This window comes from Oryx dammah, unplaced genomic scaffold, assembly GCF_014754425.2.
Source record: "Oryx dammah isolate SB20612 unplaced genomic scaffold, SCBI_Odam_1.1 HiC_scaffold_27, whole genome shotgun sequence".
Classification (NCBI taxonomy): Eukaryota; Metazoa; Chordata; class Mammalia; order Artiodactyla; family Bovidae; genus Oryx; species Oryx dammah.
In genome coordinates this window covers 5,732,800-5,749,399 of record NW_024070211.1, presented here as the reverse complement: position 1 = coordinate 5,749,399, position 16,600 = coordinate 5,732,800, and the positions used below count along the sequence as shown (strand labels likewise).

The following is a 16,600-nucleotide window of genomic DNA, read 5'->3' as shown; positions in this document are numbered from 1 at the left end:
CTCACCCCCACAGGGCTGTGTGCACACACACGTCCCCTTGGCTCCCTGGGCTCACAGGCAGCGCTGGCCGTGGCCTGTCTGGAAATGCGGGCTTCGGTCTGAACTCTGTGTGGAGCACAGAGGTTTCAAAATGGAGTGAGAAGCTCTTTGGTCCCGGCCCGGCCCCGTGGGCCCGCTTCCCCACCCCCTGTCTGTTTTTATCAGACCCTCCTGATGGCAGGTCTGTGAAATCTCTCCTGGAGGGGGACTGTGGGTCCCTGGACTGACCTTGTCCTGATGTGTTTGATCAGCTGTTTCCGGCCTGCGCTGGGGGAACCAGTGCACGCAGAGCCGGCAGGAGTGGTGTTTGATCAGAGCAGCTGGGGAGCTCTGGGCTGGGCGAGCTGCTGTCAGCCTTCTGCCCCGCTCTTCTCAGAGGACAAAGAGAGGAGGATGTCCTAATGGACCCGCCCATAGGTAACTGGGGCGGGGTGGGGGCCCACTCGCTGGCGGTGGGGAGAGGCGGAAGGTGGGTCCTGCCTCAGAGTGTGAGGGCAACTGGAGGGGCTCTGCGGGTCCCTGGCTGGGCAGGAGGGGCACCCACCAAACTCCCAAAGCTCCCTATCTGGTGCCAGGCGTGTGGGAAATACAAGTGTCCAGTGGACGTGGGACCAACGCTCTGGTAGCACCGGGTGACAGAGCAGAAGGCAGGACAGACGCACAAGAAAGGCCTGGCGAGCATTCACAAGAAGCTGAGCTCGCCCCCACCCCCTCACCAGCCCCTCCCCAACCATGTCCTAGATCCTCTCTTCTCGGTAAGTCCTGGAGTGCTTCCCAGCAAAGGTCTAGGACAAGACACGTGGAGCTGTAAGTTCTTTCTTTTTTACCCAAACACGTGCTTGAGTACCAGCTCGTGCAAGGGAAGATGAACAGTGAATCTGAGAGCTCCAGAGGCAAGGTGGGGCGGCCGGACGCCATCGCATCCTCAGTGTTTCCGCTTCTTGCCCTCTTGCTGGATGCGTGCCCACCAGAGCTCCAGTCTGTGCCCTTCCTCGGACGGGAGCCCTAGGCTGTGGAGCCAAGGAGCTCTGAGAACCCCAGCTCCTTCCTGGCAGGTCCTGGCCCCCTCTTACCACTGTCCCCCCTGGCCTGAGACAGAGGCTCTGGATTGTTGTATATAGTGAGGCCTGGGGAGCTCCACAGGCCCGTCTGGGACTGGATCTGGGTCTGGGGCTCCCTACCCTCTGCCCCAGCCCTCCGTCTTAGGGCATTTCCTGCCCTTCTCTGCCTTCTTCCTTCAGGTTCAAGTACTAGAATCAGGAACAGACGTCATCTATGAAGCGTCTATATCATTTGGGCATTTCACAGATGTTGACTCTCCCCCTCCAGCCATTGTCAGGAATGACTCACCCAAGGCCATGGTCAGCTGGGACCTGGGGCTGGGAAGCTGCACCACGGCTCTGCCTCCAGCAGCCGACCCCCTGGCCCAGACTGAAGGTAATGACACCGCTGGGGAATCGCTGGGCCCCTCTCCTACCTCTGCTCAGCCACTCCTGACCCAGAGCAGCACTTCACCTCTGTACGCACTCACCACCACGGCCAGAGCCCAGCTCCTGGGGATACCCCAGGATCACTGCTCCAGACACGACCGATGGCTCCAGGCCCTCTCCCCAAACACACTGCTCAGGCAGAAGGGCCTACATCCTAGAGGCCTTGTGGGCTCTGGGCTAGGGTCAGAACTTCCCCAGACGTGAGCGGAGACCCCCCCACCCCCGCCTCAGGCGGGCCTGAACTTAGGGGGGTGTGGGTATGATGGCCTCGCCTTCCCCGCAGGACTCTCACTGCGGAAATTATGAACATCCTGTCCGCGTGTCTACCTCTCGTTTCCATGTTGGCTGCCAGCAACGTGACATTTTCAGCTGTTCACCGCGAAAGGTTTCTGCTTATTTCACAGTTATCTGCTCAGCACTTTGCGCTTTGGGGGCAGTTGAGGTTCAAGAGATAAATGGAAAGTGGTGGGTGTTCTCAAGATCCCCAAGGATGCAGAGAGAGAGGGGAAGAGGTGAGCCATGTAAAGGGGAATGAGTGAACGCTCTCCCCAGTGCTGGAAAATGTAGGGAACGGCTGACCTGTATGTGAAGGACTTATTAATAACAACTACAATTTTCAACACCAAATTCATTATATCCAGGCTTTTAATTAGAACTGCAATTCTGTGGGGTGAATACAATAATTTCCTCTATTTGTGAATGGGCGCTGGGAGGAGGGAGCTTAGAAGAGGATAAGGATCTCACCAAGGTCACAGAGTCACAAAGTGACAGCGCTGGGATGTGCCGAGGCTGGTCTCTATAAGCTGAACACCACGCCTGCTCCCTGGGAGTGAGGGCCCAGGAAAGAGACTCCACCTGACAGGTGAGCTCCTGGCCGCCCCCAGGCTGCGCTCACACGGTCCGCGGGTTCAAGAGCCCCTAGGAAGGCAGGCCTGTCCAGCCTGGTCCCATCTGACAGCTGCCCGCAACCACAGAGAACACGGGTCTATTATCACAGTCCATTTGAAACTCACACAGCATAATTCTTTCCAAAGTACGTATTTTATTTATATATAGTGCAAGTTGAATGCGAATTAATGGTCTGTAATCGTTTCAACAGCATCCTGTGCTGGCTAGCTGCCCTCACCACGGGTGGTAGCCGGTGTGGCTGGCCTTTGTAAGGCACGTGATCGAACATTTCCCCGATTGGGAAGAAATCTAAATTAGCCCAGGGGATAATTTTTTTTTTTTCTTTTTTCCAACAAGGTCATCCCCAAAGCACAATGTCTTCTCCCTTCCTCCCAGGCCGAGTCAGAGGGGAGCAACTTTCCGACTTCTTTCTGGCTCTGCTGCTGAGCTTTGGGCCCAAGTCCTAACAGCCCCAAGGTTTTGCATGGCCTCAAGACACTCCCTTTGACCTCAGATCATTCTTTCGTGCCCACTTTCTCCCTGACTCCCCAGAACCCTGGAACACGCTGGGCCCAGTGGAGCTGGGCAGAGGCTGCTCAAGCCCTCCTGTGATGAAAGCACCCCAGGATTTTCTCCACCGCTGCCCAACTATCTACCCCAATTTCACAGTGATACCGCTTGTCCCCTGGAACCATTCTGTGTAAGGCTGGCAGTTCCTCCAGCCCTTGGTCCATTCGTAAACCTCAGGGACGTGAGATATAAACAATCCCCCCCACCCCACCTCCAGTACTAACATGTAGTTAGCCTATGGCATGGTGGCTGCAGCGGCGCCTGGGATAGAGAAACTCTGGGCCCGTCCTTTCTCCTTGGTGCTAGTTATACCACTGGCAGAGAACAGGCTCCTGGTCTCTGTGTGCCCTTCTTTGACTGGGTCTCTCCTTCGCCCTCAGCCTGTGGCCCTCAGGACTCTTCTCCAGGGGAGGAAGCTGAAGAACACTCCTTGGTTGGGGAGGGGGGCGCAGGGAGAGTCAGACAGCTTCCTCAGAGAGGACTTGAACCACCAGTGGAACCTGCTCTCACACCGTACATCGTGGTGCTTTCTGGGCTCAGAGTTTCCCAAACGTACAGCTTCTGGGACGGAAGAGACAGGCTTTATCAAATAAGCAAGTGTAGGCCATTGCCTCTGCTTCACTCCCTTTCAGGCTCTGTTCACACACTTGCCTGGGCCCGTCTTCCCAGGGTGGGCCTCGCTCCTGAGCATCTATTTGCTGTCTGCCTCACTCACCTGTGATGAGCAAACGCCTTTCCATCACGGACCCCCCTCTGTTCCCAGGGAGTCAGACTCCAGCCTGGAATCTGCCTGCCCTTTCTTCCTCACCAGGTGCTTCACGAGCTCTGGGATTAGAGGAGGGGGGGTGGGGGTCTCATGAATAAATCCAAGTGTTCCAAGAAAGCCCACAGACTCCTGGGTACTATGGCCAGTGGCCCAAGGTTCAGCCTTGAGACCATCGGGGCAGCAACCCAGCAGCAAAGGCAACATGAAAGCCAGTGACGTGGACAAAGGGATCCGGGTAGCAGCGTCCTCCCTGGCGGCAATCCAGAGAGTCTCTTGGGCAGACAGAACTAGGAAAGTCTTCCTACAATGGGATCCATGCTTGGGGGTCTCCAGGGAGCAACGGTGTAAAAAAATCACTGTTGATGCAGCATCTCGCAGAGATCCCCTCGGAGCAGAAACGAGACTCCAGCTGGACTTTCCCCTCGTGCTGACCAGAACCAGCACAGGCCTCGTGCTCCCGCTGGCTGGCCGTGCTGGGGTTCAGAGTGCAGCTGGCGGCAAGGCCCGCTTCTCTGCCTGCTCTCGGCAAAGCAAGCTGCAGGTCTGGCGAGTCTGAGGCGAAGGAGAGTCCTGCCTCCACCCAGGTCTCTGTCTGAAACCTGAGGAAAGGCTGTCTCGGTACTCGAAAAGGATCGGAAAGTTGGGTCAAAAGTTTACAGCTTTCTTTATTCAGAGGACTTTTTAAGAAGAAAAAAATCACTTTCCCCTACAGGTCCCCAGTCATTAATTTTTACATTTTTTTCTTTTTTTGGCTGGAAGAAGTTTTGATGCTGCTGCTATTCCCAAGTACCCGGGCCTTCTTATCTGCCACGCTCGGCCTCCATGCCCTGCAGGTTGGGCAGCTCCATAATTTCAGTGGGGTTTTATCTGGTGCCAAGCAGAGGTTCGGTGTCATCTCGTCACTTGCTGATCAAGAGCAGTCCTGGTCTGACAGCTCACGGGGCTGAGAAAACTTAAGAAGACAGAGACAGCCCTGGCAGAAGCAGTGAGGGCCTCACAGGGAGGCCAAGTCTTAAAGGTTTGAGCACCATCTTCTGGTCAGTCATTGGCCTTTGAAAACTTCATTTACTTCCTAATGGGAAGATCCCTGAACTGACAAGCTCAAGTGATTTGCACAGAAAATGAACACGAGGCTGGAGGTGGGAGCGAGCTGCCGAGCTGCCTGCAGAGAGTGGGCCGGTGGTGAGGGCCATACTGTGGCCCTTCCGGCAAAGAGTGATGGCGATAAAAGGACTGACTGTGACTCGAATCGACCCCCGCCCCTGCTGGTGTCTGGTGATGTGAAATGTGCTTAGAGAGAAGCAGTGGCCTTGTCTTCGGGTGGCCTGTATCGTGAGGGTGAGGGATCAGACAGGGGGTCAGCCGCAGAAGCTGGCAGGGAGCCGTGCTGGGCGTGGACACGCTGCCCTCGCAGACATCAACCTTCTGGCATCAAGGAAAGGAAGATAAATGCTAGCCATTCCCTCTGAACGGCGGGAACCTATTCATCTAATTGCACTTCATAATGGATTCCACAAACCATTAATTATCGGATTATATTTTGGGAACCGAAGAAAAAAAAAAGCTTTGTGAAATTCAGACTCCAGAGGCCCGCTGGCCAGCACTCCCCTTGGCAGCCGGGAAGGGCACTGCCAGTGGGGCTACACACAGGCAGGGGAGACGGGGGCAGCAGGAGGAGTCAGGGGCTGAGGCCTCCAGGCTGGGTGGAAGCGTGAGGCTTTGATTAAGGAAAGGGGATAAGGACACCACGGAAATGCTGTGGGAACCAGCCTCCAGTGCAGAACACCATGAGGAGTTTCCGGGAGGGCAGGCGTGGTTTGCAGCTACGTGGCCTCACACCGGATACCCGCACGGCTATGGGAAGGGCCGATGGAACTGACGGGGTGGGCCTCAGCCTGGAAACGAGGCCTTCCTGATGGGCACGCTGCTACCAGGCCTATGGCTGCCGTGCAGGGGGCTGGGAGGATGCCAGACATGAGGAGAGGGATCCTGCACGGCCTGACGGTGCGGTTCTCTTGCTTTTCAATGGCCAGAAGGCCCTGGCAGCGTGTGCTGGCCCACTCCGCGGGCCACGGTCCCGCCTGGAACTGCCCCTCCGCATACTGCGGGCTGCCGGTGCGTCACACCTGTCCCTCTGATCACCGGCCCTGGCTCTACTGCTCCTTCAGCCTCAGTTTCAGAAGCCACACTCCGCTTGCAGGAGGACAGGGTTGCAGAGGCTGCCGCAGGAGGCCTGTGGGGAACGGGCCTGCCGGCCACGGGGTGTAGTCATGTTGGCTGCCAATGACTCAGAAGCTGGTTTTATGAGAACAGCCACGCTTCTGCCCCCTTCCCAAGGGAGACCACTTGGGCTGGTGCGAAGCTAAGATGCTCAATACTGTGCCAGGGAGGAAGGGCAACAGGCAAGTGTGGAGCTTTTCCTCCACTGCACACGCAGGACCCCCCTCACCATGAGCAGCCACTTATTTGGCCTCCCCACAGATCAGGGTCACAGTCCCGTCCAGCAAGTCCTCCACGGTCACGGCCACGAGCTCAGAGCTGGTCTGGGCTGTCTGTGAATCCGGCAATGTTACGAACACCTGCGAGCCAGCAAGCTGGGTCTCCTCCAATGTGACCACCTGCTCCGTCGGGGCCACAGGCTCTGGGGTCTGGATCACCTGCAAGGGAAAGACCGTGAGGCAGGGCTGGGCAGTGTCCACAGCTGGCTCCCCAGAATTTACATGGTTTCCTCTCACGCTGTAATGATGGTATTTATGTTTTCACCTGAGGAGAGCAATTACATGTGCCTAATGGGAAGAGGCAAGTCTAACACACCCGTGATGCAAAAGAGAAGGCAGGCAAACAATTTAAATAACTCTGTGTGCTAAATTGCTATAATTTAGCTCAGTACGCCATCTCAGGGCGCCCGGACTCTATGATTACACACCAGTGAACATGGGCTCAGTTTCTCACACTGGTTTTCCTGTCTCGAGGATTACACCACAGAGCTAAGTGCCGTGTGAAAGGAATGCTACTGAATGAAGGTGGTTCGTGTCATGCTTGGACCAGGGAAACAGGGATGGCTGACTGGAAGCCTCGGCTTGCCGTAGGTGGCACGTCTGGGCCTTGATCAGGTGGAGGGCCTCACTTGGGAGGCTAGGTGGCTACAGGAGGAAGAACAGGTGGGCAAAATGTGGCTTGTCAGCTCCCCCACAAAGCTCCCCCGGCTGGGGGCACAGGCTTCTACAGGCCACATGCACCCCTTTCAAATGGGTATCAGCTCTTAGAGATGATGTCCCCATCACCGGGAAAACTAGTCTGCTTAAGAGCACCTACTTCCTGCCTGAACCTTCTGGGCCATGGAGCTCGGAATAGCTGACGCTGTTAATGTGGAGCGCCCGCAGAGGGCTCAGCCACCCTGATTCCTGAGGGGTGGCTGAGAGCGGAGAGTGTCCTCCTCTAGACAGGAATGGAGAGACGGGGACGGCAAGCTCAGCCACGTCTCTGCTGTGAGAGGGAAGAGGCTGACTGTGACGTTCAATAAAAGATCATCTAGGACAGCAGCTTTCAAACTGTCATTTTCTTTTAGCAACGGACTCTTTTCTGTTTCCTCCCTGCAAAGGACATCTTACCAAGAATCCTAATATATATATATTATATATATATAACATATATATTTATATATATATAAATAAATAAAAGCAGAGCTGTTCTTGAAATGGCAGCAGGAGCAGCACCCAGAGGCCTGGGCACCTGCCTCGCCCTCTGCTCTGCACAGAGGCCTGCAGGAACTCGGCTAAAGGGGCTGCTCAACGGGACAGGATGGGGTGCAGCCCAGCCAGCTCACAGTCCCTCTCTGGTCCATCTGCAATTTACTGTCAATCAACAGAATGGAGCTTCATTTCCTCTTCTGCCCACCCTCTCTGGAGAAAATGGGAAGAACAGTAAGAGTTCCAGAGACACAAAGAGGGGCGGGAGCAAACACAGCCTTGAGACCCGAGAAGAGGCGGGTTTTCCCCCAGAAAAGCCCAGACATTCAAACATGCTCTGAGCCCAGCCCACAGGGGCTATCAAGCTTAGGGCTTTCAACCGAGGGAGCTCCCAACAAAGAGCTCACCCACCTCCTCCGAGGGTTCCTGCAACTCTGACCACACCCCACGGTGGTCTGCAGAGGGTGAGCGAGGGTGTGAATGGGAAGGACAGGCCCAGGTCATTCTGCTTTTATAACTCTTTTTCCAGCCTCTCTATACCCAGGGGCCGTATCACAGGTAGCCACCAGGTGGTCCAGAGAAACTTCTGCAAGATCCTCCTGGCCATGAAGTCATCACTCATGGGGCCTCTTGAGAGTCCCAGGGAGAAAGGCTAGTTGTCTGAAGGAGCTGCCTCCGGAGAAGCCTCAAGACCCCTGGGTCCGCAACCCCGCATCCAAGGCCCCACAATCACCTGCACCATCTGCGACTGGGTGTCAGCACCCAGCACCTTCGGGTGTTCAGACTCCAGGTGGCAGTCCAGCTGGGCCTGGGAGGTGAAGAGCTCCCCGCAGAGCTCACAGGGGAAGGTGCTCTCCGACTGCTTGAAGTGCTCCGTGGTGACGTGGTGCTGAAGGGCCCCCGGGAAGCGGAAGGTGGCCGCACAGTACAGGCAGCGGAAGGGCTGTGACCCTGCGGGAGGAGGACGGATGCGTGGCTGGGGCAGCCAGAGCGGGGCGGGGCCAGGAAGGGGCGGGGCATCCAGGGGCAGCTCTTCAGCTTGGGTGGGGCCTGGAGCTTGAACAACTTGGAGAGGTCTCTTTAGGAAAATGAGTACAAATTTACACAAACAGGATTAGGGGCAGAGCTTTGGAAAAGTCCCACCAGTGACAGGCCCCAAGTCCAGCTTCGTTAGCATCCGATTCAGGCTAAATCTGCCTCTGCCAAAGCCTATTATTCATTCATTCAATGGTAATGACGCTATTTTGTCACTTTTAACATCTCTGAAATGGGATCAATGACAGCTACCACTGCTGCAAGCCGTGGAGGTCGGGTGTAACTGCCCACAAGTGCCTGTGCGGGCACACCTAAAGGGGCAGCACGGAGACCTGCAGGACGCTTGTCCACTGCCTGAAAGAAAAGCCCTGAGATGGGAGCAGTGCGTGTTTCTAACTCACAGGAACCAAATGTGAGTTAAATGAGAGGTCAGGGTTGGACAGTCAGCTGCATTCCCAAAGCAGGAATCAGAAGAGACTAGCTTTACTTTAATGCTCAGGAGACCAAAACCGCAGGCGTTACCACGCGCTCCCTGACTGGCGCCCTCGATGGCAGAGGACAACCCCGTGTGGAATAACACGCACGCCGACAATCTCACCTGAGCGCTACTCTGGGAAGCTGAGTTCTTATGTTAATCAACTTACTTAATGGCAGACGAGAGTGCATAAAAATCTACGTCAAATTGAGCCCAGAGCAGAATTTAGGATAACCAGTTTTTCTAATGGTTTGTTAAAAATGGTGCCTTTTAAATAACTGGCATTTAGGTTTGATGGGACAGAGCAGGAATGCTAATCACAGGTAATGCATAAGATGCCTCCCTGTGCAGGGCCTGGAGAGTGTTCCGTGCACTAACGTGTTCGGCTCTCACAGTTACCCTGCGAGGTAGGCAGTACCGTCGGCCCTGTGTTGTAGCTGAGGCACAACTCGGCTATCACTTGGCCTGGGCTGCGCAGCTGTAAGGGCACGGGGAGGGGAACACCCCGGGCCGCCCTGCCCTGGGGCGCCTCGCGGGCACCGACCTGAATGCTGGCACTTGATGTGGACCTGCAGCAGCGCTGGCGTGGGGAAGAGCTCCTTGCACTGGTCACACTCGTGGAACTTCACGTCTGCGCGGCGCACGAGCAGAGGCATGGAAAGAACGAAAGGGAGACTCTCACAGGCTGGGGAGTAACGGGGCTGTGGCGAGGGCGCACAGTAGCCGGCATCTGCCAAGGGCTAGGAACCCGACGCCTACACCAGGGGCCGCCCCAAAAGGGCGCTCGGGTTTTCTGCCCGGTGTTGGCTGCTGGCCAACCCCACACACCAGCGAGATGTGTGGTAAAGAGCGCCAGAATGCCTGGATGTAAAGGGATTACTGCAGAATCAAGGGAGGAAACACCCGGTGCTTAGCGACATGCCATGCGCTCAGGAAACCCTCCCTGAGTGCGAGCTGCTGTCACTGCCCCCATTTACCGGCCACACAGGTGTGAATAATTGACCTCCTGAAGAGAAGGAAATGGGTTCAGAGCGAGGGGTCACTTTCCAAGGTCACACACTGGAGGCAGGATTCCCACCCCGGCCTCGTGCCACCCGGGGCCGGCGGGAGTCACGCTGCTTGAGCTTCCAGGGCCTCTGCTTCTCAAGCCAGTGTCACGGGCAGACTGACTGACGTGGTGCCGCGGGTGTGCCGGGGCACGACGGGGAGTCACCGAAGCACCCCGCGCTCCAGCTCGGGGAGGAGCGATTTGGGGCTGGAGCCCCTCCCACCCGCCAGCCCCACTCCCTGTCCGGGCACCCAGCTCCACCTGCATGCTCCGTTTTGATGTGCTTCTTGTGTTCGAGCGTGTTGGAGAAGGTTTTGTCACAGGAGCTGCACTGGAGAGATGAGAACTTGGAAGATCGGTGGTTCTGAGCAGCAAACACGTCTGGGTGGTGGGTCCGATTGTGGTACCACAAGCCGGACAGTTGCTGAAAGGAATGTGGCAAGCGTCAGGTCTTAAATGTTCCGGCAAGCTGGAGGGTTCACAAAGACTCAGGAGAGACAGGCACTCCCAGGGAAGCTTATGATCTGGAGTCCCACTCTCTTTTTTTTAAGGAGTCTACTTGAGTAAAAATTGATTTGAATAAGGCAGCAGCCAATCTTAGCAGACAGAAAGGAGCTCCGAGGAGTGGGGAGTCCAGTTAGTTAGTCGACCTGGAGTCTTACTGTTACCCATCACGGTGAGCGCTGACAGGCGAGGGGAGGCTGGTGTTCATGGGAACAAGGTGCAAATGTATTTACTGAGGCCACTACAGGGCAGGGCTGGGCCCTTCAGGAACGCAGCCTCACAGTAAGTCTAGGAGGGAGGTGCTAGGCTCTCTGCAGTGCCCAAGATCACACGATTAGCAAACAGAAGCACCAGGAGTCACACCCTGGCCTGCCGACTGGAGAAACTGTCCTTTACCACCCAGCTGTCTCTTGGAGGCCCAGGGCGCAGCAGGGGAACCTTCTGGAGAGAGGCTGCTGTACCAGCTCCGAAAGCCAGTGTCCCTTCTTCCCAGGTACTGAAACAGTGCTGTGACACTCTCCCCACAGTTCTAGGGTTTCCTAGAGATTCAGCCCAGGTCTCACCCGGCTCTGCAAATCCAACGTCTCAGCACAAGGCTCAGAACAAAGCTACCTGTCCATTTCAGTTGAGCTGAAATGAGCTGCTGGGCATCTCTCTGTACCCAAATGTTACAGACGCCAGCAAGGGCCATCCTCTGCTCTGTGGTCTCAGAGAGCTTTTCATAGATGTGGTTTCTTTTTAGATACATAGGGGGTTTCACTTAATTACATAGCGAACTCTAAGGTAAAAAACCAAAACAAAAACAGAGCTCTTCCCTATGAGTTGAGGAAAAAAAAAAAAAAAGAAACACACAAAACACCAGTAATTCTGCTAAACAAGATAATTCCAGCTACTGTCATCCTCACATCCCTTGACACACAGATCAATAGGTTCCAAAGAATGTTGAGTATCCAGGGGAAAAGCAGCATTCAGTACAGGACAAGGCTGAACTCGAAGAGAAGGAGAGCAAGGACTCTCAGCTCCAATTAATGCTCCTCGCCAGCCCCAGTCTGACCAGTCACGGCAGAGGAGCTGGGTAAGCTACGAGCTGCATGCTTCGTGAGAGCCAGCCGCCCGGTCATATCCGGGAGACCAGGGGTGTCCCACAGCCACCAGCCCCGGGGGGCCGAGGGAGACCGGAGGGAGGGTGGGTGGGGGGCCTCGGGGCAGGCTCCCGCGGGTGCCAGGCTCACCTGGTAGGCCTTGTTGCAGATCCCGCAGCTGAAGGGCTTCCCCCCGACGTGGGTCACCATGTGCCGCTCCAGCATGGATGGGGCGCTGAAGATCTTGCCGCACGTCGGGCAGGGGTGGTACTCCTTGGAGTGCACCTCGTGGATGTGCTTGCGGTGGTCCTGCAGGGTGGGGAAGCTCATCCTGCACTTCTTGCAGTCGTACGGGTCTTCGATGTCTGGTGGGCAGGGGAGACACCATAGGCAACAGCCAGTGAGGAGCGGCTGGCTGTGCACAGTTTCAGAGGCAAGACTGCTCAGAGGCCACGCGGGGCCTCCGAGCCAAGGGCCAGGAATCACTGCATCTATCGTGCGGCCACTTTCCACCCTCGTCCTGGGGTGGGGGTGAGGCTCCTCCGAGGCTTCTGGACTAAGCACCATTTAAAGACTGAGCATTTAAGGACGGTCGCGGAAGCTGAAGCTCCAACACTCTGGCCACCTGACGCAAAGAACTGACTCATCTGAAAAGACCCTGACGCTGGGAAAGATTGAAGGCGGGAGGAGAAGGGGACGATGGAGGATGAGATGGCTGGATGGCATCACCGACCAATGGACAGGAGCTTGAGTAAACTCCGGGAGTTGGTGATGGACAGGGAAGCCTGGCGTGTTGCAGTCCACGGGGTCGCAAAGAGTTGGACACGACTGAGCAACTGAACTGAACTGAGCATTAAGCAGTTTACCTTGATTCCTCACTTCGCATCTTACAAGTCAAACTTCATTTTACTGTTTTCCAGGAAGTATGGCTCTTCCCTTCCCCTGACAGTGGGGGTTGTTGTGAAGTTTTCGAATTCTCTACAGAGACTACCCACACATCACTCCTGAAGCATCACTACTTTGCGGTCAGTAGGACGACTCAAGAGGAGGACTGCGTCCTTGACCCCCACTTTAGATTCAATGACAGCAACGTCTTCCTAAGCTGTGTCTGCTAAGTGCCATATGACGGGCGAGCTTTAAGTGCCCTCCATGCCCTCATTCGCTCAGCCCTTCCAATAACCCTATGTGCAGATGCTATGACCAGTCCTACTTTACAGATTAGGAAAACCGAGCTTTAGAGAATGGCGTGAGTAGGATGCCGCGGAGCTGGGTAACAAGGCCACCCTCCGCGCTGCATGCTTAACTGGACAAGGCCACTCCTCGGGGGAACCTCAAGAGTTAGAACTAGCACTGATGAAGGCTTCGTTTGCCAGCCCTGAGGCAGGAGACTTCAGTCCTTTCTCTGAACAGAAAGTAAGATGTTTTAATAATAAAATCCTTTGTCCACAAGAAAGGCCCAGCCCACAAGCCAATCTCCTGTGTGCGCTGATTCAGATTAACTTGGGAATTCCGACATGCAGCAGCACTCGGGATCATTAACTAGTTTCCCCGCGGACATGAGCTCATGAGATCTCAGATTCACACTGTCTTCTAAGACACCTGACGGAATTCTCCAGAAGCAGCGAGGAGACCATGAAACAGGCAAGAACAGTCGACGAGAGAGGGGCCTGGGTGCTGGACCTGCTGCAGGTATGCACACCAAGTCATGGCCGAGTGTTCCGGGTCTGCTCTACTCTGAAAACTGACGGAGTCTGCCCCTCTCCTGACTCCACGTAACGCTGCTGGGACAATGTGACTGCAGCACAAGGCCACCGAGAGAGGCTGAGAGGACTTCCCAGGTGCGGCATCGGCTCCAAGCCAGATCTCACTCGTCTGCAAGCTACTGTAACGAGATCTGCTGGGCAACCTTGTGAAACTCCTTGGGGGGGGGGGGGGTCGGGGGGGGAAGGCACTTTATGATCCCTGCACTGCCCAGTGTCCAGCCGCATGCTGGGCGCATGCATGCTCTGGCCAAGTGCCTTGCTGGCAGGCTGACAACAGGCCTGAATGTGCTGACAGAAAGCACATGTTTGTGAGATCCTATATTTGCCAACAGCTAGAGACAGAGGCAGGGAGGGGAAAAGGGAAGAAGGGGATGCAAGGTGCGGGGCGTGAGAAAGAAGACGGGCTCTGATGGTGACAGATGGCACCGGAGACGGCTGCTCTCATCACCATTGCTATCTGGCATTCATTGCGCGTTTTCTGTGTGTCAGGCGTGGAGCCTCACGCTTTATGTGTGAGATCTCTTCTGCTCTTCCAGCAACCCGGTGCGGCAGCGTTAGGATTTCCTCTAGCTTACACAAGGGGCGGAGCTTAGCGAGATAAGGAAATCTGTTTAAGGCTTGAGGAAGTAAATGGCAGAGTAGCCAAGACTCAAACTCAGGCCCGTGTGATTCCAGACCTGGGCTCTTAAGCCCCTGCCGGACTGTGCTGATCACGCGCCTGCTGCAGCTAGAGCGGGTGGCGGTGGGCGTCTCCTTGCTGATTTCTTGATGGCGCGCGCTCAGTCGCTTCAGTTACTTCTGACTCTTGGCGACCCCATGGGCTGGGTGTCTCCTTGCTGATTTCTTGATGCACGCACGGTCAGTCGCTCCAGTTATGTCCGACTCTGGCGACCCCATGGGCTGGACGTCTCCTTGCTGATTTCTTGATGCGCGCACGCATGCTCAGTCACTTCAGTTACCTCCGACTCTTGGCGACCCCATGGGCTGTAGCCCACCAGGCTCCTCTGTCCATGGGATTCTCCAGGCAAGAACACTGGAGTGGGTTGCCATGCCCTCCTCCTGGGGACTGAACCCGCACCTCCTGTGTCTCCTATATTGCAGGCGGGTTCTTTACCCACTGAGCACCAGGGAAGAAGCCCTTTCTTGATGATGGGGGATCACAAAATCTCCTCTCCCTCCCTGCTGTGTGTGTAGAACGGACATGTGTCTCTACCTGTAGCAGTTCTAGTTGAAGGGGACAAAGACGGGGCAGACCCCACTAACTGAGTGAACACAAGGCATCCAGAAGAGGATGCTGGGCAGGCAGCTTTTAAGGAGGACGGCGAGGGGCCACACGCTACGCATTACTTCACAAGTGTCTGGGCTGCCCCTGGGGGAAAGGCAGGTTATGACCAGGAGAGTGGGGAGAGGCAGGGTGGGAGGAGAAGAAAGCAGCTCGGTGGACAAGTGGGAAATACTCTGGGGCCCTGCGAGCCTGTCTGTCACAGAGGCTCTTTCCTTCAAACATAACTGGCCTCTTGTCAGCCAAGCAGAGCCAGGTGGGCTAAACCAGAAGACAAGGAAATAGCTCGGACGGGGAAATGAGGCATCGCACAGAGACGCGTTAAAATGGGATTCTTCTGGAAATAGCAAAGAGGGACTGCAGCTTTTTGCAGGAGGACAGGGGAGGGGAAGGCGCTGGGTGGGGGGCCAGGAGGGTGGAGAGACAGCTGCTGTGAGGACCGCTGCGTGCCTCCCCAGGGCCTGACGGGTGCCCAGTGCCTGACGTCCGCAGCCTCAGTACATACTGTGAAAGGTGTGCAGGTGGATGGAAAGGCCGTTGGCCTGCCGGAAGCCCTTGCCACAGTCTCTGCAGACATACGGCTTGTCGCCGGTGTGGGTCCTCACGTGGCGGGACAGCTCGATGGACTGGGCAAACACAGCATCACAGTACTGGCAGGCGTACATTTTCCCTGGAAATACATGGGAGTCTATCAGAGCCAGCAGTGGACATGTAGGGCATTCATAAAAACACGATCACGTTCTAAGGCACACGGCAGGGAAATACAACCTGGGAGGTGACAGGAGAACAGCAGGCAATGTGTAACGCACTGGGTGTGAGGTCTGGGCCCTCCGATCGGATGGCACCTCACCAACACAGCTGACCGCACAGAGAGGGTGGCAGTGTGGTCTCCCTGCCCTGAGGTGAAGGACAGAGTTCTCACCACACAAGACTGTTAATCAGGCCACTGCAAGTGTGGAAGAGCTTATTCCATTCCCAGGAAACAGCTATATTCTTGAGCCCAGGAACACCTGAGTCTGGACCCCTTCGAAAACACATAGGGCAGAAATGCACATAAAAATGACAGACACGGCTTCAGAGAGGAATGAAAGTTTTCTGCCAGCAACTTGCTCTAAAGATTCTCTTGCCTTCTCTATTTTCTCATGCATGGAATGAAAATACAATGACCAGACTAGACTGCCAAAGAGTATTAGAATACACTGGTAAAGAGCGTGTCTGGAAACCTGTTACTTGTTTAAAAAAAAAGCTAGAACAACTGTACCTCCAATCTCCCTTATGGGCCAACAACAAAGTGGGAAAACCTATAAGGTTAGGGTCCAGAGCCCCCAGATCATAGGGTCGACCTTAACTAGGGGGATCAGCCTCGTTTTCACTTTTTGTATGTTTACCCTTTGGAATAAAATTTTGTTAGGAAAGAAAAGGGTTTCTAGAACCAAGAGCTGAAATTATTGAGAAGCCCCGGACTCAGGCTTAGGCCTTCTCCACCTCCACCTTCTGGATGGTCTCATCTCAGAACCTCGCATTCCATCTGCACACTCATAGCTCCCACGTTTACAGTATCTGCTCCAGACTTAGGGTCACTGCCGACCAGTCTTCTTCTCCACTTGGAGGTCTAAGAGGTATCTCAAATTATCAATATACTAAGACAGAACTCCGGATTCTCTACCCCCCCACCCCGACACACTCTCCTTCTCCCTCTCCAGTTTCCCCCTTTTCCTTAAAGGGCAGCATCACTTGCCTGGTTGCTCCTGTCTAAACCCCTAAGCCATCCTTAATGCCTCTCATTCCCTCACATCCCACATCTAATCCATTCTTTATCCTGTCGCTTCCACTTTCAACAATACAGCCCCCAACTTGAACGTCTTTTTACACCTCCCTAACACAGCTCTCATCAAAAAGCCCATCACCTCCACAATGGATTAACCATCTCTTTAAAGCCCAGCACCTCCACAATGGACTCACCATCTCT

The 16,600-nt window shown here is 55.2% G+C and overlaps 1 protein-coding gene across 2 annotated transcripts in view; it reads right to left on the bottom strand.

The window, feature by feature from the left end:
* Positions 1-4,401: 4,401 nt before the first annotated feature.
* Positions 4,402-16,600, bottom strand: part of ZBTB40 (zinc finger and BTB domain containing 40) — a 71,890-nt gene continuing 59,691 nt past the window's right edge. The window contains exons 14-19 of one of the 2 annotated variants that reach the window (XM_040229546.1): positions 15,137-15,301; positions 11,737-11,951; positions 10,262-10,424; positions 9,497-9,583; positions 8,176-8,393; positions 4,402-6,410 (exon numbers count right to left, since the gene is read on the bottom strand). In XM_040229546.1, coding sequence (XP_040085480.1) covers positions 6,216-6,410; positions 8,176-8,393; positions 9,497-9,583; positions 10,262-10,424; positions 11,737-11,951; positions 15,137-15,301 — 1,043 coding nt within the window. In that variant the 3' untranslated portion in view covers positions 4,402-6,215. The remainder of the gene's footprint in view (positions 6,411-8,175; positions 8,394-9,496; positions 9,584-10,261; positions 10,425-11,736; positions 11,952-15,136; positions 15,302-16,600) is intronic. The other variant, XM_040229545.1, reaches the window with a different exon arrangement.